The sequence below is a fragment of the Physella acuta genome, unplaced genomic scaffold (genome assembly GCF_028476545.2).
Source record: "Physella acuta isolate Inbredline_101_S28 unplaced genomic scaffold, ASM2847654v3 ptg000123l, whole genome shotgun sequence".
In the NCBI taxonomy this organism is placed as follows: domain Eukaryota; kingdom Metazoa; phylum Mollusca; class Gastropoda; family Physidae; genus Physella; species Physella acuta.
In genome coordinates, this window is record NW_026731642.1 from 223,836 (window position 1) to 247,246 (window position 23,411).

At 33.9% G+C, this 23,411-nt stretch overlaps 2 protein-coding genes across 6 annotated transcripts; one reads left to right on the top strand and one right to left on the bottom strand.

The window, feature by feature from the left end:
• Positions 1–23: 23 nt before the first annotated feature.
• On the bottom strand, positions 24–10,095 carry LOC131934918 (lysophospholipase D GDPD1). Of its 3 annotated transcripts, XM_059291184.1 has the most exons (12): positions 9,693–9,703; positions 9,413–9,481; positions 8,055–8,259; positions 7,392–7,434; positions 6,975–7,110; positions 6,549–6,594; positions 5,477–5,595; positions 5,242–5,331; positions 4,931–5,067; positions 4,627–4,689; positions 4,376–4,427; positions 24–3,716 (listed from the first exon to the last, which is right to left on the bottom strand). In XM_059291184.1, exons 3-12 carry the CDS (start codon positions 8,176–8,178, stop codon positions 3,558–3,560), a joined length of 969 nt encoding a protein of 322 aa, XP_059147167.1. In that variant the 5' UTR covers positions 8,179–8,259; positions 9,413–9,481; positions 9,693–9,703; the 3' UTR covers positions 24–3,557. The 3 variants fall into 3 exon arrangements, with proteins under 3 accessions (XP_059147167.1, XP_059147166.1, XP_059147165.1); XM_059291183.1 differs by lacking the exon at positions 9,413–9,481 and having other exon boundaries at positions 9,650–10,095; XM_059291182.1 differs by having other exon boundaries at positions 9,413–10,095.
• Positions 10,096–11,105: 1,010 nt separating this feature from the next.
• On the top strand, positions 11,106–23,360 carry LOC131934945 (monoacylglycerol lipase ABHD6). 3 transcript variants are annotated; one of them, XM_059291217.1, is made up of 9 exons: positions 11,106–11,216; positions 14,646–14,803; positions 15,434–15,593; positions 15,917–16,033; positions 16,880–17,012; positions 19,221–19,393; positions 19,825–19,879; positions 20,254–20,354; positions 22,148–23,360. In XM_059291217.1, exons 2-9 carry the CDS (start codon positions 14,685–14,687, stop codon positions 22,316–22,318), a joined length of 1,029 nt encoding a protein of 342 aa, XP_059147200.1. In that variant the 5' UTR covers positions 11,106–11,216; positions 14,646–14,684; the 3' UTR covers positions 22,319–23,360. The 3 variants fall into 3 exon arrangements, with proteins under 3 accessions (XP_059147200.1, XP_059147198.1, XP_059147199.1); XM_059291215.1 differs by lacking the exon at positions 11,106–11,216 and adding an exon at positions 13,625–13,756; XM_059291216.1 differs by lacking the exon at positions 11,106–11,216 and adding an exon at positions 14,308–14,433.
• Positions 23,361–23,411: the final 51 nt, after the last annotated feature.

The window sequence follows — 23,411 nt, forward strand, 5'->3', positions numbered from 1 at the left end:
AACCGTAAACAACATTGTTTTTGAATAATTTTTATTAAAGTAAAATACTTGTTAAACAACTTCTATAGAAAGTATTCCAAGATTCATCTTATCTGAGTATCTTTTCCCATAATCTCTTTCAGTTGATCTAAATCACAATAAATGGAAACCAAAGCTTTGTTTCATACCTCATACACTTGATAAAATCATACTATCTATTAAAAAAACAAAGCAAGCTTGAAGCGAAAAATTCACTTTGAAAAAGAAGTTAATACAAAAAATACAACAACAAATGTGAACAGTATAATAAAAATACATTCAAAAAGTTATTACAGAAAAAAAACATTTGATATTGTCATTTGCTAGTTAGTATTTATATAGGGCATTGGCAATTTAATAGCATCTTTGGACTTGCTTGTTCTATTTTAAATGCAATTTTTTTAATACCCTAATGCCATTTTAAATAAGTTAAATTAAAAAAAAAATCAAATTAAAAAAAAACTGGTTTAAAGGCCATCATAGTTTGTCATATTCTGGATACCCCTAAATTGTATCCAGTTGTCATGAATACTTTTAAAAAAATATTGCTGTAAAAGTTCACAGAAGTCTATAGTAATGGTGATGTCAGCATTCAAACAATATAAAAAGAAACACAAAAGGTAAAAGAAAACTTGTGTAGGATGTGGCTAGTTGCATGAAAATTGTACAAAAGATGGTGTAAATTTGTTCACTTTTAAGTCTCTTCATCTTGATCTTATGTTTATTAAAAAGTCAGTTTTTAAAAAAGCATACCATTTTCAAAATAACGTACATTTGACTTTTTTATTTATATTTTTGTCTAGTAATTATTAGCTCCAAGTGAACAGTTACTCTTTTAATTCATTAAAAATGAAAGACAATACTTAAAAACATGGCCACTAAAGCCTAAAGAGATCAATCATTCATTGACAGTATACCAGAAGATAGACAGTAAAGGGAGGGAAGTTTACATGGATATGTTACCATACAAAGTAATTTACTGGAACAGCTTTACTTTAATAAATAAAAACTTGGAATAGGTAAATAAATCTTTTCCTGTAAAAATGTTAATCAAACACACACAGAAGCTTATTAAGTTAAAATATTTACAGCTTATAACATTTTAAATAAAGTTTAACTTGACTACACAGAAAAGCAACAAGAAAGAGCACAAAAATGGTTTGATTTAAATAAAGTATCATCACAATAACCAACTTCCTATGCACACAAATTTGGTCCACTTTATTCGACATTTATCAAGTTTGGCTAATTAGGGAATGGAATAGAATTTGCATCTCTTCCCTCTGGAAATGTTTTTAAAAAAACCATGAAATTTTAAAAAATTGTCTTTTTCTTATAAAATATTTTCTTTAAAATTTTTAAGTTAAGTAATTGTATTGAATTTTTTGTAGCCTTTCATAAGTTTAGTGACTTAAACTACAGAAAAATAATATTAAAGAAGAAATAATTCCACTACATAGAGAACAATAACATATCTTTCAACTTTTCATACTGGAAATTGGATTTCATAATAAATAAAAATGATCACAACTTAGAACACAGATATATGTAAAACATGTATATAACAGAAAATGAAATAATATCTTACGTTAATTTAAAGTAAATATGTTTTGTAGCAAAGTATTATACAACTTCTTATAATGTTATTTTTATGCATCCAAATGATAGTTTCATGAGAAGTTAATTAAATGTTTACTTAATCATTTGTACAGCGTTGACAGATTACACCCAAATAAATTTTTTTATTGTTTTTAAGCTTTGTCCCAAAATAAAGCTATTGAGTGTCTTAATGTTTATATATTTTAGCATAAATAAAATCTTATTTATAAAAAAAAACACTTGAGCAATCAATTGAAACAAAGTACATACATAACAAAGTAGTGATTAAAGTTTCAAGTACAGATTACAACTTGTTTCAAATCTCAACAGGATGAATGTAGGCTGTGGTTCAAAGCTTCTGATAAAACTGTGTCTGGTTATAGTTATAGTCAATAAGGCACTAAGAAAAGAGATGTGGTTTCATTTCATTAAATCTAAAACTTACTCCAGACTTAAATCTTGTACTTGTTCCAAACTGAATTTAAACCTAAACTTGTCCATCTACACTTATTATAAATAACACAACTAAACGATCACTTATCTCATTACTTGACCAAATACGGAACCAAATCCCCATCATAGTCCAATTGTTTCACACCCTGTTATCCTTAAAACAAATTCTTTTACACAAGTTTTTAAAATAACAAATTAATCATTTTCACTAAATCTACCAATTTGTTGTTGGTATAAAGTGTAATTTGAAAATAATTTTTTTAATATATAAAGAGCTGCGATAAAAGTTTTAACATATTTTGAGAAATTTATGAATACCAAAATATATGATGCTACCAAACTTTTTCTTAGTAACAAGTTTAAATTCGTAACATAAGAGCCACATTCAAAATTCATTCTATAGCTCTCCTACAATAAAGTTAGACCACAGACCTACTCCATAGCAAAAATTAACAAGGGAGGCTAGCCACAAGGTCAACATTAAAATTAACAAGGGAGGCTAGTCATAAGGTCAACATTAAAATTAACAAGGGAGGCTAGTCATAAAAAAAGCCAACATTAAAGATAACAAAAGGGGGCATTTACAAAGCCAACATTTAAAAAAAAACAAGCACTAAAGATGGAAAATATACCACAGCACTTAAAAAATTAAAGTTATCACTATGCTTCACAATTGATACAGGCCATTGCAAAGCTGATTTGAGTATTGTAAAGCATGTAAATCATAGAATGCCCACTTCCATATATTGACTGGATGGTTGGTTGAGCTAGCATGAAGTGAGAACCTCTGAATAAACTGATGAAAATATATATAAAAAAATGTATGGCGCTCATTGTAAAGCAATCTCTATTTCAATCAAAGCCATGACTGATATTATTTAGATATTTTGCTCTCAATACAACATGTACACATGGAATGGTTGTCAAAATGCACTAAAAACTCCAGTAGACAAATTATTTCTTGTAATTTTTTCAATAATTTCTGCATTTTAATCAGATACTATTCTAAATCTAGAAAATAGCTAGAACTTTACATTTCATATAATAAAACTTGGCTTAAAATACTACTTTATTTATATTAAAATAAAATAAAATAGTCTTTCGTAAATGAAAAAAAAAAATTGTGATCATAACATATGAAGATATTGGATAGGAAGGATAATGTCTAGCGTCCTTTACCTCCTGAACAAAGTTGGATACCCATCAGGACAGGACAGACCCTGCCCTATACCCATCTGACCCACAGGGCCGGTCTAATAAATATTTGATACTTTTAAGACAGTTCTAGCAGTAAAAAAATTAAACCATTAAAAATAAGCACAGATTAGAACACTGAAACAACATTGAGTGCTCTTAGTTGTCACAGAGATGTATTTGCTGACAATGAAAAACTTCATAACCAAATCTACTGGTTTTATGGACATTTATAAACATCTAAAAGTAGATGACAAAAAAAACAGAGATTTCAACTAATAGGTTAGCTTGCGTCAATCTGTTTTGTCCCCATCACACGGACTCTGTAGCGGAGGGTGTTCTTTATCCAGGAAATTCCTGAGGAGCTGTATCCTGTCTGACATGACACCAGCTGCCCCAAGCTGATAAGCTCTTTCAAAGTCTTTTTCACGGTTCAGTACCCACAAGTACGTCTGCTGACACAAAGTCATTCAAAGAGTTTAGAAGTGCAGGTTTGGATACATAAAAACAATTGGCCCTTATCTAAAGTAAATTAAATAACAAGGAGTGAGCACAGTTTTACACAATGTTTCAGTCAAAAAAGGAAGTTTTAAGGCATATTTCTAAATCAAATCTGGCTCGAAATCATCACAACTCAAAATATTGAAATTTCTATAGATTTATTATATGCCCTAAAATTTAGATGTCTTGATAAGTTTAGAGGATCAAACTGAATAAGAACACAAACATATGTCTTAAAACCTTAGCAAAATAATGCAACTATTTGTTTCAGAAATTTTAGCCAAACACTTTTATCATGAAAACTGAAATCAGCAATCAATGTTGATCAACTTTGGTATAACATACAATTACAAGATTGACAACACAGTTTTTATCAATCATGCTAGTATCATAAGTATTGACTACTTCCTTTATTTATTTATTTTTTTATTAAGACTTTTTCTGGAAAATCCAGCTTTGTAATTTATTTCTGATGAGCATTTAAAAAAAATGTTTGTGATATTTAATATTTAGGCCTTTTGTATAAACTTTTTTAGAAAACAATTGACTGTAAAAAGATGCTGATATATTGTATATTGTTTTAAAACATGTTTTAAACTATATAAATTACCTGAATCCCTCTTTCATCTAAATGCTTGATTAATGATGGTCTCATTAACAGTCTTATATAATAAAATCAAAAGAATTTCAAAATGAGATGAATGTGACAAAACAGTACAAATATACATTTCAATACATTAATTAGCTAATTGACTTCCTAAATTTTAAATAAACTGTATATCATAACTTGCAATTAATTTCATGAAGATATTTAACAAAAACACAAAACAATTCTATAGAAAAGCTAAAGCCAAAACTTACTTGTCCATTAGCCAAAAAAACATTTTTGCCTTTGATCCAAGTTCTCGCTGTAGCAATTCATTTCTGAGGGAAATAAAAAAAATTAAATTAATACAACTTTTAAAAATCTTATTTTCATATTAAAATATGTTTCACAGTTTTAAATGATCATTTTAAACTATACCAAATTATTAAATGTTGTTGATTATTAACCATGTTCAGATTATTATTTATGTAAATGAATGGTAAAATGAAATGGTTAAATTTATATCACAACAAATCTACAAAACCTGGTAGCAAAGTTCCCCCAACAAAAACAACTCACGCATCCAGCATGATTCCAGGTACAACAACCTCTAAAAGGGATTCCTTAATGTGGACAAATGGTAGCAGCCCAGTCCAGAACAGGACCATAAGGACTATCACTCTTTTCAAAGAAAATATTAGAGGCACCTTTGGATTCTGAAAGGAAAAAAAAACCTAATCTATAATGATTTTTTATGTTTTTATAAATCTGATTTTTTACCTTTTTAAAATGACATGTATAGCTAAAAGATACCTTATTTTTAAAATTAACTACACTGATTAAAAAGAAAAAGTGAAATGTAAGGAAAAAGATATGAATCAAACTCTGACCAATGCATAAAGCTTCTGGCAGACTTCATCAGATCTGTTTCCCCAGGCTGTGAGCTCTTCTCTGTCATACTTTATTATAAGTTCATTGACCTGAAATGTAAACAACAAAAATATAATCACTGAACATGACCTGCAAACACCAAAAACCCCATGCATTTAAAATATTATTTTCTGGATCGATCTTCCACTTTTTAAAAGAATAAAATCCTAATTAAACATAATTATAGCAACATACCTTTCTCATTAGCAAATCATTATCTACTTTTATGTCAATATTAATGGGCATGTTGGGGAATTCTCGAAATACGTCTTCTAGAAGAGGAATCTTGTGGTCACAACCCTCTCCATGTAATGCTATAAATTAAAAATGAACAATTAAGACAAATATTTTTTTTCCTACAACAAAAATAATCATAATCAACGAGAAATAAATAAAGCTATTTACATTATTATCGTACAACAAAATTTATAAAAATAAAACGTTACATGACCTATTTTTTTCTGCTATGACAAAAATAAGTGTTACCCTTTCAGACCTGGTGTACCAAAGGGCAGATGAAGTAGAGTTTATCTGTTTCTGTGAGCTCGGCATATGAAGGGATAGTGTGGTCCAATACTATGCCCAGCAGCCTTTACTTTTGTTAATGTTATTCAAGGACCCATTAGAGCAGGGTGGACTTCGGGAGGTCTTACGGACTCAAACCCAAAACCTGATGGCGAGACTTTTGGGCTAGCAGACATGGACTTTACCAACACCTGACAATGCCATCTCGTATAAAAAGATATCTTACAAAAATGACCACGCCATGTTTTCATTAATTTACTTTGTTTCAGGGTCCATGGTAAACATACATCATACATTCATATAGTTTTTTGCTAAATCTGAACCAGTGAAGATTGTTTCATTAAGTTCAAATTGTTTTCAATAAAAAAATCATAACTCATATCTTGAGTATGGCCTGTTTGTCACATATTTCTTACACCATATTTGTAATGGGAACTAACTCTAGCAGCAGCCTAGTGAACAAAACATGGCAGAGAACCACTGCCAGTTAACAATTAGTCTGTAGTGTGTCACTGTTATAAGGGAATAGAGGTTTTGGACAACAGCCATTTTAAAAACATATTCCCTTTCCTTTTTTTAAAGAAAAAATACATTTTCTTAGCAACTGATTCATTTAGATAATTGAACTTTACAGTCAGATGTAAGCTGAGTGTAGTTATCAAATGTATTTGAATGATACAATTTTTTTAAAATTCAAGCAATACATTTTATTAGTAAGCCTTTAACTAGTAGATTTACTTACAGTAATAGAAGTCAACTGGTACAGCATTCATCATAGGTGGTAGGTCCTTTCAAAAGAAAGCAATAATAAATGTAAATATATTTTGAAGTCACTGGTATTTTGTATTATTGCTTCAGTTGAACAGAAGGATTTTGGGTCAATATGGTAAGGGGAATTGTGCATCAGGTGATTAGTATTAAAGTAAAAATAAAGAAAGTAAAGCCATCCACCCCCCCACCCCCCCGATATCCCACTGAGCAGATGAAGCAGAGCTGACCAATTACTGTGAACCTGACATGTAAATGAAATTGTGAGGTAAGAACTCTACCAAGCTGAATTCACTCAAACATTTACTTTCACAATAGCATACAGTCTACCACTCAACTATTTACTCCCATAAAACATAAGTTTAGCTTAGCAAAAAGGATCAAGCTTAAGATCCCCCACCTTGTAGGTAGTTTCTGAGATTAAAACATCCACCCCACACGTCCGCGTCAAGACGTCATCATGTGACACAACCACCTGGTCATCCTTGGTCAGCTGGCAGTCTATCTCCAGCATATCTGTGCCCACTTCAACAGCACTAGATACAGATGTTACGGATACATGACAGGTTATGCCCCCTGATTGGGGTGGACTAGATGTACTAAACGATATGGCACGAATTTCCGTTGTTACAACATGTTCATTTCAAACTACTCATACAGATTTTAATAAACAAGTATGCTTTTAAATAAGATAGAGGTTTTATGAAATTAATATTCTGTTGCGGGCTTTTATTTTTTATTTCGTCTCATTTATGCTAAAACTGGCTAACTTAAAGCTGTTAATTAATTCTTCTTAATAAGACAATTTTAAACTTACTGTTTGAAAGCTTCCATTGTGTTTTCAATTCTTTCTGCTGCACCTGATGGTTTAAAAAAAGTTCAATCTTCAAACAAATCTAGTAAGAAACTCTGAATAAATTTTTAAAGATTGATAAAATCTTTGCTAAGCTAGTGTAGTTTTATTTTGTTTAATTTGATAGATGAAATAAGCCCTATACAATAAAAATGTTGATGTTAAAAATGTTCTAGAATATTTTGGCACTAAAAAAATTTATGAAAAATCATTTTCTTTAAATGACTTAAGTTTTTTATTTGAGAAATATGATAAATTATTTTGTTTTCAAAATATACATTTGCCACTGGATCTAGTTGTCCATTCAACATAAAATAATTAAATTTTTAATGATAAGACACTCTCATAATCCTAAAAGCTGGATATGCAAAAATGATTCATTGGTTTAATTACAGTTGGATTTAGGGTTAGTGTTTGGGTCAGAAGTGGGTTCACAGAGATGGTTATGGATAGTTAGAAAATTGTGGTTGAATAATGTTTAGAGATTAAACCACACACAAATACATATGCAAGAATTTATCAATGGGAAAATATTTTGAAGATTCAGGTGAATCAGAAGAATAAAGAGACATTCATAATTAATACAACCTTACACTAATTAAAATGGAAATAAATTACGTGACTTACCACCTCTATGGCTTATGTGTTTAGCTCGAAACTTGAGGCATTTTTTTCGATGAAAAAGTTTGGGGTATTTCAACAGTAACATGGAAGTTAAAATATATCCACCGACTATAACAAACAACACCATGATGATAAGAGGAACCAGTCAACTATGTAAAAGGCTAACACTGTCAAATTTTGTGAATTTGCCCCTTTTCAACTGGATAATCTGAAAATAAAATGTTTTTATTTTTTAAAGAATATAAGCTTATAACTAAGCATCCCTTGGAAATAATGTATTTTATAGCCTTTGCATTTATACTGTGGTAAAAAGACAGTGTGATTGGGGTTTCTTTTAATGCCAGTGATGAGTTTGTGATGGTTAATCGTATTACGTGCATACAATGAATGAATGGCAATGATTTCACAAATAGATTTATTTCCACACATAAGGAAAACACAGGCTCATCTTCATACAGCTACTCTATCCTATTCCCTACCAACAACTACATCACATTCTTACTTATTACATCCTCTCAATTTCAAATGTACTAAGCATTATCTAGCACAGCAATCTCAAGTCCCACTATCAATTCTAACTCTAAAATATCCTTTGTTCTATCCTGCCTAACCTAACCTAAGTCTAGAGTAGTGAATGAGTGAAGGGGGTGAAAGGGATGAATGCTGTTTGTATGTAGTAGCCTGTCCCTTCCCCTAGTGTATACCACTAGTGTCTTAAGCCATCTGTCATAATCTGTTTGTCTTATGTGTTGCGTAACACACAGGATAACCCGTAAAGCGTTGTCCGTGTGTTCACAACATTTGGTCACATGTGTCAATAATTCAAACATGAGTCAATATATATATATAGATCTATTTACATATGCCATGGCAGTAAAGTTCATGACTTGTGTTAGGTTTGTTTATGGTACCATTACTATCAAAGTCAACTTTAAAAAAGAAACTATATTAGTTATGTCCCAAAAAAATATTAGATACAACTTCTGAAGACCCTTACACTGGCATTACATATATGTTATAACATTTCTACGTTCTAGCCCCCCCCCCCCCCCCAAACCACAATTTAGCATTGCAAAACCTGCAACTTAAGGGAATGACATATATATAGTATATAGATCTAGGCCCTAGGCCTATATATATAAAAAATAAAAGGCAAAACAAAAGACAATGCATGACATGATGATGAGCGTATTTATTTAGTAGGCCTATATTATAATTTAGGTAATATTTACTATTTAAAAATTTAAGATTAAGACTTAGTCATCATTTTAAATTTCAATCATACTCATATTCTTACTCTACTCTTAGTCTTACACTACAACACTCTTACACTACTTTAGTCTTACGCTTCTTACACTTACTCTTACTCGTCTTAGACTACCACTCATCTACTGTTGGGATTGTAGAGTCGCTCAAAATATAGAATAGATCTAATGTAATATAATATATAGATATGAAGTAGATTCTATTGTGTAGACCTGTCAATAATTTATAATAATGCGATTAATGAACTTTATTTCCCTGACACCAACAAATGTAAAAATGAATCATTCAATGTAGGCTTGCAGAAAATTAAAAATATGCAAACGGTTTCCGACCCTGGAGTTTGTTTTGTACACAAACCGAACAATGCTCGATTACTTTGTACTTCGTACTAGATCTAGATCTAGGCCAACCTTTGGTTCTTTTCTTCAGGAGTCCACACATATTTCAAAACTGAGCAATTTTACATTAAACTTTTATCCACGCAATTTTGCTATCCCCCCCCTCCCGAAGCACGTCTACCGCAACTCCTCAACGAAAAAGAATTTATCTACAAAATGTATACTTTTTTAAACCAGTGGACGTGCTTCGGGGGGAGGGGGGGGGGATGATAATGAGAAATGCCTGAAAGAAACTCTGATCCTGATACGCCAGAATATATGTATTCTTATGACTTAAGTCCATCAAAATACGATTAATTAAATTTACTACACTATTCATCCAATCCTTGTATGTTCTAAAATATGCATGGTGATTTAATATTGTATATAACATGGTTATACACCGCCACCTTTCCCAATATAACACAACGTAACAAAAATTTACAAACCACCCACCAAACCATTTGTGACAGTTATATAGCCGATCACGTATGACATGTATTTCTGCAATTTAATGTTGATGCAGGTTAGGTAGTATAATAGTTTCAGAGGCGTAGCGAGGGGGGGGGGGACATATGTCAACCTTAGGGGGCGCCAAAATGGATTGGAAAAATAAATTGAAAGCTTGATGGGGGGGGGGAGTGCAAATCGAAAGTTTGAGGGGGTGCAAATAGAAATCTTGAGGAGGGGGGTGCAAATCGAAAGTTTGTCCCCGGGCGCCGGGAAGGGTCGCTACGCCTCTGAATAGTTTATATGCCTAAAGCTGATACGATTTTGCCGACAATAAATAAATAACTTAAAAAAAAATGGCTAAACATTCATCAATGATAGAAGTCATTATTTAGGCGACAATCGGGGGTTTATCCATACAATCGCATGTTTTTCCGGTTGCACCCAAGACAAATGGGACAGATGAAGTAGAGTTTTCAATGACCTCGGTCTCGGTATACAGCACTATGCCAGCCGTCTTTGCTTCCCTAACATGAGTCAGGTACTCATCAGGGCTGGATGTACTGGGGAGGGGGCGTCATACAGACTTAAAAAATTGAGCTTTGGGTGCAGTTAAAGCTCTAACATCCGACTACCGCCCCCCCCTTTCCCCTTCTTAAATAATAATATCCTTCGTTCCATTTTTTAAAACCCCCGAGGATTGTCCTCAAACATAATTTCAATAGACAAGATGTAGATCTAGTAATTTAAAAAAAAAATTAATGTCTCTTATGATTGGGTCCATGCTTTGAAAACAATTTTTATTCTCATATAAACCATAAACGTAAATGTAAAATATATAAATAATTATGGTTTAGGCCTAGATTTAGATCTAGATCTAGGCCTAATTAGTAATTATCGGGAATTAGACCTTATATTTTTGGATTATTAAAATTTCAAGTAGCCTGATCACAAGTTACGAAACAAATATGTGTACCGATCACCCGTACACAAGACATTACTGATACTGATTACAACTTGCCCTAGAATCCAGTTGTCCCAGTGACCTAGACTAGAGTCTAGTTCTTGTCAGGTAGCCGAGTCCACGAACTAGGCCATATAATCCATATATATAAATGTATCCAGTCGGTCTATTATTATTTATTATTATTTATAATATTTATTGCTCTAGCCTATACTTAAACTACCCTCCCCTACTCCTATTCCTAGACTGAGATATATTCTATAGATCTAGATCTATATAGATCTAGTATATAGATTTCTAGGTAATCTATCGTTTTAGGTACGTAAAATCGCCCGCGACTTGTAATGTGAAAAACAGGTGACTCCTTACATTTTAATAATTATTTCACATTTTGAGGAGGATTTATGTTTTTTAAAATACAAAAATGTTTCCATGTTTCATTTATGTACCTGTTTTTAAGCAGTTTAATTAAAACTTTTCAGTAATAAATGAACACCAGCGATGTTTCCAACAGATGCAACCATGCTCATTTATTATAGCAGCCATCTTGTGAAAGTTTTATTTTTATAGACTTATAGCGCCAGATTCAGGCGGAAGTCACTCTATTTTACAAATGGCTGCTGTTTATATAGCAAATCTTGCTTGCAGACATTGCTGTTTAAAGTTAATTTCTGGCCTATATTGATATATTTAGCCAATGATTTAGGTTTATTATTCATTTATCTATAATATTTGACAAAAACATATCACAATACACTTCTATTACAGCCTTGACAATGAGGTAACGTTTTCGTACATTAATAGCCGCGGGCGATTTTACGTACCCAAAACGATAGATTACCGATTTCTAGATCTATATTATAAATATAATTAATAAATTAATAATTATATAATAATAATTATAATTATAGTCTATATAGATCTATCTAGATCTAGATCTAGAATCTAGCTTGGATGATTGTTTCACTGTCTGACAATCACAGTTTCGTCCGGCCAAAGGTCTGCGTTGTAACGTGAAGTCTAAAAATAAAATGTCAACATAAAAAATTCACTTTGACGTACATCTATAGATTTTTAGATCTAGCAGAAAGAGGCCTAGAATCTACTTAATTTAAAATAAATTTAAATTTAAATAGTAGGCCTAGTCATAGTATTATGAGTATAGTATAAGACTATAAATAAGTAGACTAGTTTGATAGTTTGGCCTAGAAATCATTAATCAATTAATCTAGCCCTGCCCTAACACTAGGATCAGGGCCCAATCAATAAGTGAAAAGTGAGTAAGAACTTGATTTCTAGATCTAGGTTCTAGATTAAATTTGATCAAGATATTCTAAATAAATAGGGTCTAATTACCAATTAATTAAATAGACCCTGGCCTATACACTATAGTCTATAGATAGAGCTATATGCCTAATTTTAATAAACTAGCAAGCCCGTCCACATGCATTGCAGCGTTAATCACTGTTCGTAATAGTGAGTTAGAACACACTTCAACGACCGCCCAGGTGTCAGGGACATCTAGGGGCGCTCTCGTGAACCCCAAGTTATACTACCGCAAGGGCACCCCATACGGCCCCTGGCTTGGTTTAATCATTGTATGTCGCGTGCCACTGTGTCATTATTGTAGGATGCTCCTTAAAACTAAGGTAGGTGCCTTAGAGCTCACCTGATAGTGCGGGGTGCCGGCGGACGTGTCTGATTCAATTTAATAAACAACTATCATACTACGTTTTATCCATATTCTATTGCACTCTTTGAAATGAACGTAGGCGCCATAGCGCTCATGGGAGAGCCTGGGGCACCGGAGAATGCACCTGATTTGATATAGTCAACGACTATTGTTGCCCATTGTGTCTTTAGTGTAAAGCCTTTTTTAAAACCAATGTGGGTGCCATAGTGCTCACAGGGGAGCCCGGGTCGCCTTGGGTAATGCAATCGCATGGGCGCCTGTGGCTGCATATGCTGCAGTTTTACCGCAGAATATAGTACAACCTCTTATCTGCTATGCAGGATGCCATTTTATTAATGGATATCAAGTGCTAAGATAGCCGCTCTGGAACTCTGGGTGCCAAACTGTGTATTGACAAAAATGGCACTCTCCCAGGCACCACCCATAAGAAATTTTATATTTAGTAGAATCCTTCTCTGTTGTAATTTCATCCACTCCCCAAAACTTCATCGCACCCGGGGCGCCACCCATGCGAATTAAATTTTTCCAGATACCCCCCTAGGAGTATTCTCAACAACTTCCTAAAGTTTCATGGCGATCAGATGAAAGGTTTAGTAATGCATAAAAGACATACAAACAAACAGACAGACTGACAAACATATATTGCTTTATATTTATATAAAGTATATCAGACTTATAGGTCCTAGACTAGGTAAATCTAGCTAGATCTACAATATGAATACAATTTTAATGACTTACTCTGTATGTGTCTGTAACTATAATTATTTATTATACAGGGGACAGGTGTTACCAGAATAGCAGATTGTCTCCCCCCCCCCCCCCCCCCCCCCACTTTCGCTGGTTCATGCTTGTCTCTATCAACCGTTGGTAAAATGAATTAAGCCAAAAGCATTGAGGCCTTTAATGTAGTAGCTCACACTTTATTATAGGCTTACAATATAGTCTAATCATATAGGTAAGTTCACTTTGACAAAATTATAATTAACTTTTTGATTGTTCAAACATATATAAAATTGGGACTGTGTTGCCAAATTGTATAGCTTATGACTGCTAACCCAAAAGTCACAAGTTTGAAGGCTGAGTTTATCCAGCTCTGGTGGGTACCTGACTCATGTTAAGGAAACAAGAGACTTTGCATAGGGCTGACCACATATCTCCTTGTATGATGAGGTAATTGAAACAGATGAACTCTACTTCATCTACCCTAGACACGAACAGGAAAATATGATGATGTATACAGTAGGCCTTTATGCACTTAGTATAATTAACTAGCCACAGTATTATATATCATAGAACTGTAACTCAAATTTCAAATGACAATTTAGTAATCAATAAAGTTTAAATTAGATCTCTGGTTACTAGATCTAGGCCCTTCATAAAGTGTCAAATTACATGAATTAAAACAGCACTCTCATATTTTTGTTAAAATGCATTTTTTTTTTAAAATCTGGGAAACCTCATAAAAGCTAATTTTAAAGGTTTTATCAACATCTGAAGATATTTTTAGATTTTGGACTTTGACCCTTTGCATCTCATGTAGATTTTGAACTGTCTTTGATTATCTAAATCTTTGCCTTGTGGCTTATGTGTGTATCTCTTTCTGATTAGGCTGTTGCTGTAGTGTTTTGTCAGGTTATTATTTTATTTAGATTTTTGTGTGTGTGTAAATATTTTAATAATTAGACTCTACATGTTAGTAGAAGATAGCAGTAATTATAAAAAAAAATAATTTGCTAAACTCTTACATTTTTTTTTTAAAAAAAAGTCTAAAAAATAATATTAATATACAGTGTTTTTTGTTACATTTTATTATTTTTTGACAATGTAAACATTTATATCTGCAGTTCTTTGAAGACTTAAAGAACATCAGTGCAACAGAAGCAATGATGGCTGCTTTGATAACATTGGTGTTTGTTCTCTTGGGCCTCATAGGGGCTTTTGTCTGTGGATTTTTTCTACTGTTTTACATCTATCCACACCATATTGTTTCCTATGGTTTTATGTAAGTAGTGTTGTAAATAACGTTAAATAATTATTGTAAACATTAAGGATTAGGTATGTGAAAAGTATTATTTTATATTTAAATAACACAGTATTGTTGTGTACATGGCTCTTATGTCATAGTTGTGATATCATAAAACATAAGGTTATACATTATTTTAAATGATCATTATAATATTACAGGCTTAAATGAAAAATATTTTAATATAGATACCACTCACAAAAATCGTGTTTAGGGACGTCAGCTGTATGTTACATAATTATATAGGTATGGTGTATGAGTCACTGGCTTAAATCATGTATCTCTGCATTAGACCAATAAGTCCAACCTAGGAACCAGATAGGTATTTTTTCAAGGGGGGGGGGGGTCTCAAAATACAAATTCCATATATTCTCTGATGATTTTTAAGATTTAAAATATTTATTTTATGACATACTGTTTTGTAATGATAAATTGATAAATGTTAAGCATGATGAGCAACATTGGACACTATATAAATGCGGAGTCTGTAGGGTTAACCAACATACACTAGTGAAAATTAGACCTATGTATACAAGTAAAAATCATACTAAAATCCAAATTCTACTGTTGTTCACTAACTAAATCAGGGTAATCGTTTTTGTTTTTCAGGTTTAGAAGATACCTCGCGGGCATGAAAATAAAATTTGTGAAACATAGTGGTGGAACTTTGTGTTATGCTGAGAAAAATGTTCCGCAGCCTGACAAGTTGTCCATTGTTTTTGTACATGGGTTTTCATCCTCTAAGGACCAATGGATTCCATGTTTTAAAGTATTTATCGCTATTTTATTTTTTCATTGGCTTTATTACATTTCAAACAAATTTCCTATAACATGACAATCTATTTCTTTGATGTTAAAGCAATATTTTTTTAACTTGACATTGCAGCTTAATTTTTTTTTCCTATCCAGTTACATCATGTTTTTTTTAAAATTAAAGTTTCGGTAAATTTTCCTATACATTACAACATTCTCTTGTTGGACATTGGAACACATAATTATGTTTATTCCATGACATCTACAACATTAATGTTTTGAAAGACATTATTTCTTGTCACTCTTTCTCTGAGATAGTTTTTTTTTTTTTATTGGCAGGGGCTTCCCAAAGATCTCCATATGCTTGCTCTTGATCTGCCTGGGCATGGAGCTTCGTCTACCCCTGATGAAGATATTGAGCTAGGGCTAGAGTATGTTGTGGAGACTTTGAACACTGTAAGTCAAATGAAGTGGATATTACATATGGGTCTGGGATCTTTTGGATTAAGTCAAATGTAGTGGATAATTTAGGTTGTCAATGGTAGGGGGTCTTTTAGATTAAGTCAAATGTAGTGGATAATTTAGGTTGCCAATGGTAGGGGGTCTTTTAGATTAAGTCAAATGTAGTGGATAATTTAGGTTGTCAATGGTAGGGGGTCTTTTAGATTAAGTCAAATGTAGTGGATAATTTAGGTTGTCAATGGTAGGGGGTCTTTTAGATTAAGTCAAATGTAGTGGATAGTTAATTTAGGGGGTCTTTTAGTTAAAGTAGAATGTAGGGGATAATTTAGGTTGTGAAAGTTAGGGGGTCTTTTAGATTAAGTCAAATGTAGGGGATCTTTTAGATCAGGTCTAGGGTAGGGGATCTTTTAGATATTGTCTAAGGGAGGGGGTCTTTTAGATATTGTCTAAGGTAAGGGGTCTTTTAGATATTGTCTAATGTAGGGGGTCTTTTAGATATTACGAACACAGTAAAGTCAAATATACTGATTATTTTAAATTAAGTAAAATGTATTGACATTTTAAACACACACATAAACAAATGCAATCAATAACACAAATATTTTATTCCTGATCGGGATAGTTAAATATAATTATTACAACTCGGCTAGTTACATTTAGTGAAATAAAATTATAATAACTGGACCATTTTCATTCAATAAGAGAAAACATTTAGTTTTGTTGTGACATAAAAATCTAGTCAACACACAATGATCAAGTTTTTTAATAATGCATTTTACTGCAAGCTTGACTGACTGCTGCCTGGTGCCTAATTGCCATTTGTTGATGTTCTCTACACAGTTCTTAAAGCTGGTAGGATTGGAAAACAAGCAGATTCACTTAGTTGGGTCATCACTAGGTGGCGCTATTGCTGGTCTGTATACAGCGCATCACCCAGAGAAGGTGGCCAAACTGACCTTGGTGTGTCCAGCAAGTAGGTCATTACGTCAATTTTAAAAATAATTTGATACTATGACTGCGAGTTATTTGGTGGTTTCAGTGTAGATGCACTAGTTGGTTTGAAGTTTACCATGTACCTTGGTTGTTACAATGGAGACCCCAAGTAAAAAGTAACTTTCCCTTTGGTTGTTACAGTGGAGACCCCAGTAGATAGTAACTTTCCCTTTGGTTGTTACATTGGAGACCCCAGTAGATAGTAACTTTGTCCTTTGTTACAGTGGAGACCCCAGTAGACTGTGTCCTTTGTTACAGTGGAGACCCCAGTAGAAAGTAACTTTGCCATTTGTTACAATGGAGCCCCCAGTAGAAAGTAACTTTGCCTTTTGTTACAGTGGAGACCCCAGTAGACTGTGTCCTTTGTTACAGTGGAGACCCCAGTAGACTGTGTCCTTTGTTACAGTGGAGACCCCAGTAGAAAGTAACTTTGCCATTTGTTACAGTGGAGCCCCAAGTAGAAAGTAACTTTGCCCTTTGTTACAGTGGAGACCCCAGTAGACTGTGTCCTTTGTTACAGTGGAGACCCCAGTAAATAGTAATTTTGCGTTTGTTACAGTGGAGACCCCAGTAGACAGTAACTTTGCCTTTTGTTACAGTGCAGACCCCAGTAGACAGTAACTTTGCCTTTTGTTACAGTGCAGACCCCAGTAGAAAGTAACTTTGCCTTTTGTTACAGTGGAGACCCCAGTAGAAAGTAACTTTACCTTTTGTTACAATGGAGCCCCCAGTAGAAAGTAACTTTGCCTTTTGTTACAGTGCAGACCCCAGTAGAAAGTAACTTTGCCTTTTGTTACAGTGGAGACCCCAGTAGAAAGTAACTTTGCCATTTGTTACAGTGCAGACCCCAGTAGAAAGTAACTTTGCCTTTGGTTGTTACAGTGGAGACCCCAGTAGACAGTAACTTTGTCTTTGTTACAGTGCAGACCCCAGTAGAAAGTAACTTTGCCTTTTGTTACAGTGGAGACCCCAGTAGAAAGTAACTTTGTCCTTTGTTACAGTGGAGACCCCAGTAGACAGTAACTTTGCCTTTGGTTGTTACAGTGGAGACCCCAGTAGAAAGTAACTTTACCTTTTGTTACAGTGGAGACCCCAGTAGACAGTAACTTTGCCTTTTGTTACAGTGCAGACCCCAGTAGAAAGTAACTTTGCCTTTTGTTACAGTGGAGACCCCAGTAGAAAGTAACTTTGTCCTTTGTTACAGTGGAGACCCCAGTAGACAGTAACTTTGCCTTTGGTTGTTACAGTGGAGACCCCAGTAGAAAGTAACTTTACCTTTTGTTACAGTGGAGACCCCAGTAGACAGTAACTTTGCCTTTTGTTACAGTGCAGACCCCAGTAGAAAGTAACTTTGCCTTTTGTTACAGTGGAGACCCCAGTAGAAAGTAACTTTGCCTTTTGTTACAGTGGAGACCCCAGTAGAAAGTAACTTTGCCTTTGGTTGTTACAGTGGAGACCCCAGTAGAAAGTAACTTTACCTTTTGTTACAGTGGAGACCCCAGTAGACAGTAACTTTGCCTTTGGTTGTTACAGTGGAGACCCCAGTAGAAAGTAACTTTACCTTTTGTTACAGTGGAGACCCCAGTAGAAAGTAACTTTGCCTTTGGTTGTTACAGTGGAGACCCCAGTAGAAAGTAACTTTACCTTTTGTTACAGTGGAGACCCCAGTAGACAGTAACTTTGCCTTTGGTTGTTACAGTGGAGACCCCAGTAGAAAGTAACTTTACCTTTTGTTACAGTGGAGACCCCAGTAGAAAGTAACTTTGCCTTTTGTTACAGTGGAGACCCCAGTAGAAAGTAACTTTGCCTTTTGTTACAGTGGAGACCCCAGTAGACAGTAACTTTGTCTTTGGTTGTTACAGTGGAGACCCCAGTAGAAAGTAACTTTGCCCTTTGTTACAGTGGAGACCCCAGTAGAAAGTAACTTTGCCTTTGGTTGTTACAGTGGAGACCCCAGTAGAAAGTAACTTTACCTTTTGTTACAGTGGAGACCCCAGTAGACAGTAACTTTGCCTTTGGTTGTTACAGTGGAGACCCCAGTAGAAAGTAACTTTACCTTTTGTTACAGTGGAGACCCCAGTAGAAAGTAACTTTACCTTTTGTTACAGTGGAGACCCCAGTAGAAAGTAACTTTGCCCTTTGTTACAGTGGAGACCCCAGTAGAAAGTAACTTTGCCTTTTGTTACAGTGGAGACCCCAGTAGAAAGTAACTTTGCCCTCCAGCTGAAGCAAGCCATGGCTCTGGGCCCAGAAAACATTACCATAGACCACTGTGCTCTGCTAGCCTCTGATGTGAAGGGGATGAAGAACCTTTTCTCTCTCTGCTGTTACAATAAAAATATCACACGGGTAAATGACCAGGTGGGTGTTGTTTTTATAAAGATCACATGAAATTTTAGTATTGGATAGCTTGTATTCACACTCACACCCTTTTTTGCAACAATTAGCAAGGGAGGTCACCCTGTTATTTATGTTCTCACTTCCCAAGAGTGAAGTCACTTTGTTGTTTACTATGTTTTGTGTAGCATTAGCTTTTCCCCCGTAATTTTTGTAAATAGTAAAGTCATTTCAGGAGTTGGATTAAACTGATAGACCATACTGCTAGGGTTTATTTCACTACCAAAATTATCCTTTAAAAAAATTAGTGGATTTGATAGGTTATATCTGAAATATTCAGGACCTACAGAATGTAAATAAAACCTCATGTAGGAAAGATAACTTTGTTTAAGAACTACTCTCAAACTTGATTTCCTTTGTGATACTTTTCTGAATTTTTTTTTTTTAATCGTCAGATTTGCAAAGGGTTTCTCACACTGCGCATGCCTAAGCTGCCCTTTTTTTTGAGACGTAAGCAACTTTTAAAAAGATTTTTGAATGATTTCACATGTTTATCTCTGTCACAGGCTTTTCTCCTACCTATTTCATGGCACACACTCAAAAACAAAATCAACCCTTGTTCCTGGAATTTCCATAATTTTATTGGTTCATAAGAGCATCGCATTCACTCCCAGACATCGCCATGTTGTTCGCGCGCTATCTAACTGTCGCTTCCTTTCCTTTCGCGCATGCGCACACCCACACTATATTTTATATTTATCTTGCCTTTTTAAGACACACACTCGCAACATACATTCATATACATTTAACTGTTATAATCTCATTATTCTTTTAATTTAGAGAATTGTTATGATATTAAGGGTACATTTTTTTTGTTACACCAGTGTTCAAGTCTGTCATCTCTGAAGAACATCTGAATCTGCTGCTTAACGCAGCCCCAAACATTACCCCACCTACACAGGTGATATGGGGAGCCAATGATCAGGTAAGTTCCAGCCATTGATGGAGTGGGTTACAGATAATGATAGGGTAGGTTTCAGATAATGATGGGTTAGGTTCCAGATGATGGGGTAGGTTTCAGATGATGGGTTAGGTTTCAGATGATGGGGTAGGTTTCAGATGATGGGGTAGGTTACAGATAATGATGGGGTAGGTTAATGATGGGGTAGGTTACAGATAATGATGGGGTAGGTTACAGATAATGATGGGGTAGGTTTCAGATAATGATGGGGCAGGTTCCAGATGATGGGGTAGGTTACAGATAATGATGGGGTAGGTTACAGATAATGATGGGGCAGGTTCCAGATGATGGGGTAGGTTTCAGATGATGGGGTAGGTTACAGATAATGATGGGGTAGGTTAATGATGGGGTAGGTTACAGATAATGATGGGGTAGGTTACAGATAATGATGGGGTAGGTTTCAGATAATGATGGGGCAGGTTCCAGATGATGGGGTAGGTTACAGATAATGATGGGGTAGGTTACAGATAATGATGGGGCAGGTTCCAGATGATGGGGTAGGTTACAGATAATGATGGGGTAGGTTACAGATAATGATGGGGCAGGTTCCAGATGATGGGGTAGGTTACAGATAATGATGGGGTAGGTTCCAGATAATGATGGGGTAGGTTTCAGATAACGATGGGGTAGGTTTCAGATAACGTTGGGGTAGGTTTCAGATAATGATGGGGTAGGTTTTAGATAATGATGGGGTAGGTTTCAGATAATGATGGGGTAGGTTTCAGATAATGATGGGGTAGGTTACAGATGATGGGGTAGGTTACAGATAATGATGGGGTAGGTTTCAGATAATGATGGGGTAGGTTACAGATAATGATGGGGTTGGTTACAGATAATGATGGGGTAGGTTACAGATAATGATGGGGTAGGTTACAGATAATGATGGGGTAGGTTACAGATAATGATGGGGTAGGTTACAGATAATGATGGGGTAGGTTACAGATAATGATGGGGTAGGTTACAGATAATGATGGGGTAGGTTCCAGATAATGATGGGGTAGGTGACAGATAATGATGGGGTAGGTTACAGATAATGATGGGGTAGGTTACAGATAATGATGGGGTAGGTTCCAGATAATGATGGGGTAGGTTTCAGATAAAGATGGGGTAGGTTTCAGATAATGATAGGGTAGGCTACAGATAATGATGGGGTAGGTTCCAGATAATGATGGGGTAGGTTTCAGATAATGATAGGGTAGGTTACAGAAAATGATGGGGTAGGTTCCAGATAATGATGGGGTAGATTTCAGATAATGGGGGGGGGGTGGTTTTTTATTTTCTACCCAAATAAGTGTTACTAAGGCCATACAGTAAAAAACAATAAAAAAATAATATTTTGTCAAGTTAATTACTCTTGATTTTGGTTTAGGCTAGGAGTTTAAGTGTGTATATGAAAAATGTATTGTTTACATAAATCCCTTTCTGCAACGTACTACGTGTTTGATTCTTGTGATTTTATTGCTGAGATATGATTTTATTCTCATGTTTTGATTGCTGTGCTTTGATGGATGTTTTGGTTGACTTGATAATATTGGTGATAATATTGTTGATAATATTGTTGATAATATTGTTGATAATATTGTTGGTAATATTTTTGATAATATTGTTGATAATATTGTTGATAATATTGTTGATAATATTGTTGATAATATTGTTGATAATATTGTTGATAATATTGTTGATAATATTGTTGATAATATTGTTGATAATATTGTTGATAATATTGCTGAGATATGATCCATGTTCCCTTCAACCAGCTGATCAATGTGAGCGGGGCTGAACTGCTCAGGTCCCAGCTGCCCAACTGTCGGCACGTTGACATCATTGACAACTGCGGCCACGCCATTGACATGGATCGCCCTGGGGCTTTCAACAAACATCTACTTAAATTTGTGCTAGAGGATTGTAGTGATAAGAAAACTGATTGAGGATTGGACAATCAAAGAACACAGGATAATATAAAAATAAACAATGGCAAATATTTATATATTACATTTATTCATTAGAGAATTTTATTTCAGTTCTACAGTATGGTTTAAGTTTTTATATTGATATATTTTTTTTTCCGTTCAACTGATTGGTTAGTTTTTTTAAAAAATAAATATAAATTGTGCAATTGTTTGAAAGAACTAAATTCTAGTTTAGCTAATGGAAATTAAATAAATTTAAAAAATAGTTGAATCAAATTTGGCCTTACACAGTGTTGTTAACAGAGTATTTTAAAATGATTTTTTAAAAGAGAAAATCTGTCTAACAGGAATAAACAATGTTAAATTTTGTATTTTATTGTCAAAAGTAAAAAAAAAATATAACAGTAACAATATTATACTGATTTCATTACAAAATATCTACATATTTAAAAAAAAAATGTTTTGTTATAAGCATGTACAATCTGATGTTATAGTCTAATGGTGAATCTGAGCAGTTTGACCACCTATATATTGAACATTTATATTTTAATACAATGCAGACTTTGTAACCTGTTATTGTTGAGTCCATGTTACCATGGAATATTTACACACAAGGGGAATGATTTTAATGTACTGAATTTAAAAATAGGTTGGAATATATTTAAATGTAGGGATTTAAAAATAGAGTGGACTACTTATATTAAATAGGACACACATATTTTAATAAAAAAATTCTTATATTAAAGCCTTAAAAAAATCTATTTATCAGATTTTTATGTGGTGATTTAAAAAAAGAATATAAGACCAAATACCCCGGCTTGTTTTTTAATGTTTTATTTATAGATACCAAGACCTACATATTTATATTCCAGCAGCTATTTTTATCACTGAAGGAGCTGGGAAGGTTTATATTTAATATTGCAATCGTTATACCTTAGGTTCAAATCTTGTTATCCACTAATCAAGCTGTAAGCCTACAGTGTTTGGCTAATCGAGAAAATTAAATTTTTTTTATTTGCTTCTACATTACACTTGACTGTTGATTAAAACGTGATACTATTACATTCTTGGTGCATATTTATTTAGACGTTTCCCTGTTTATTTTATCCAA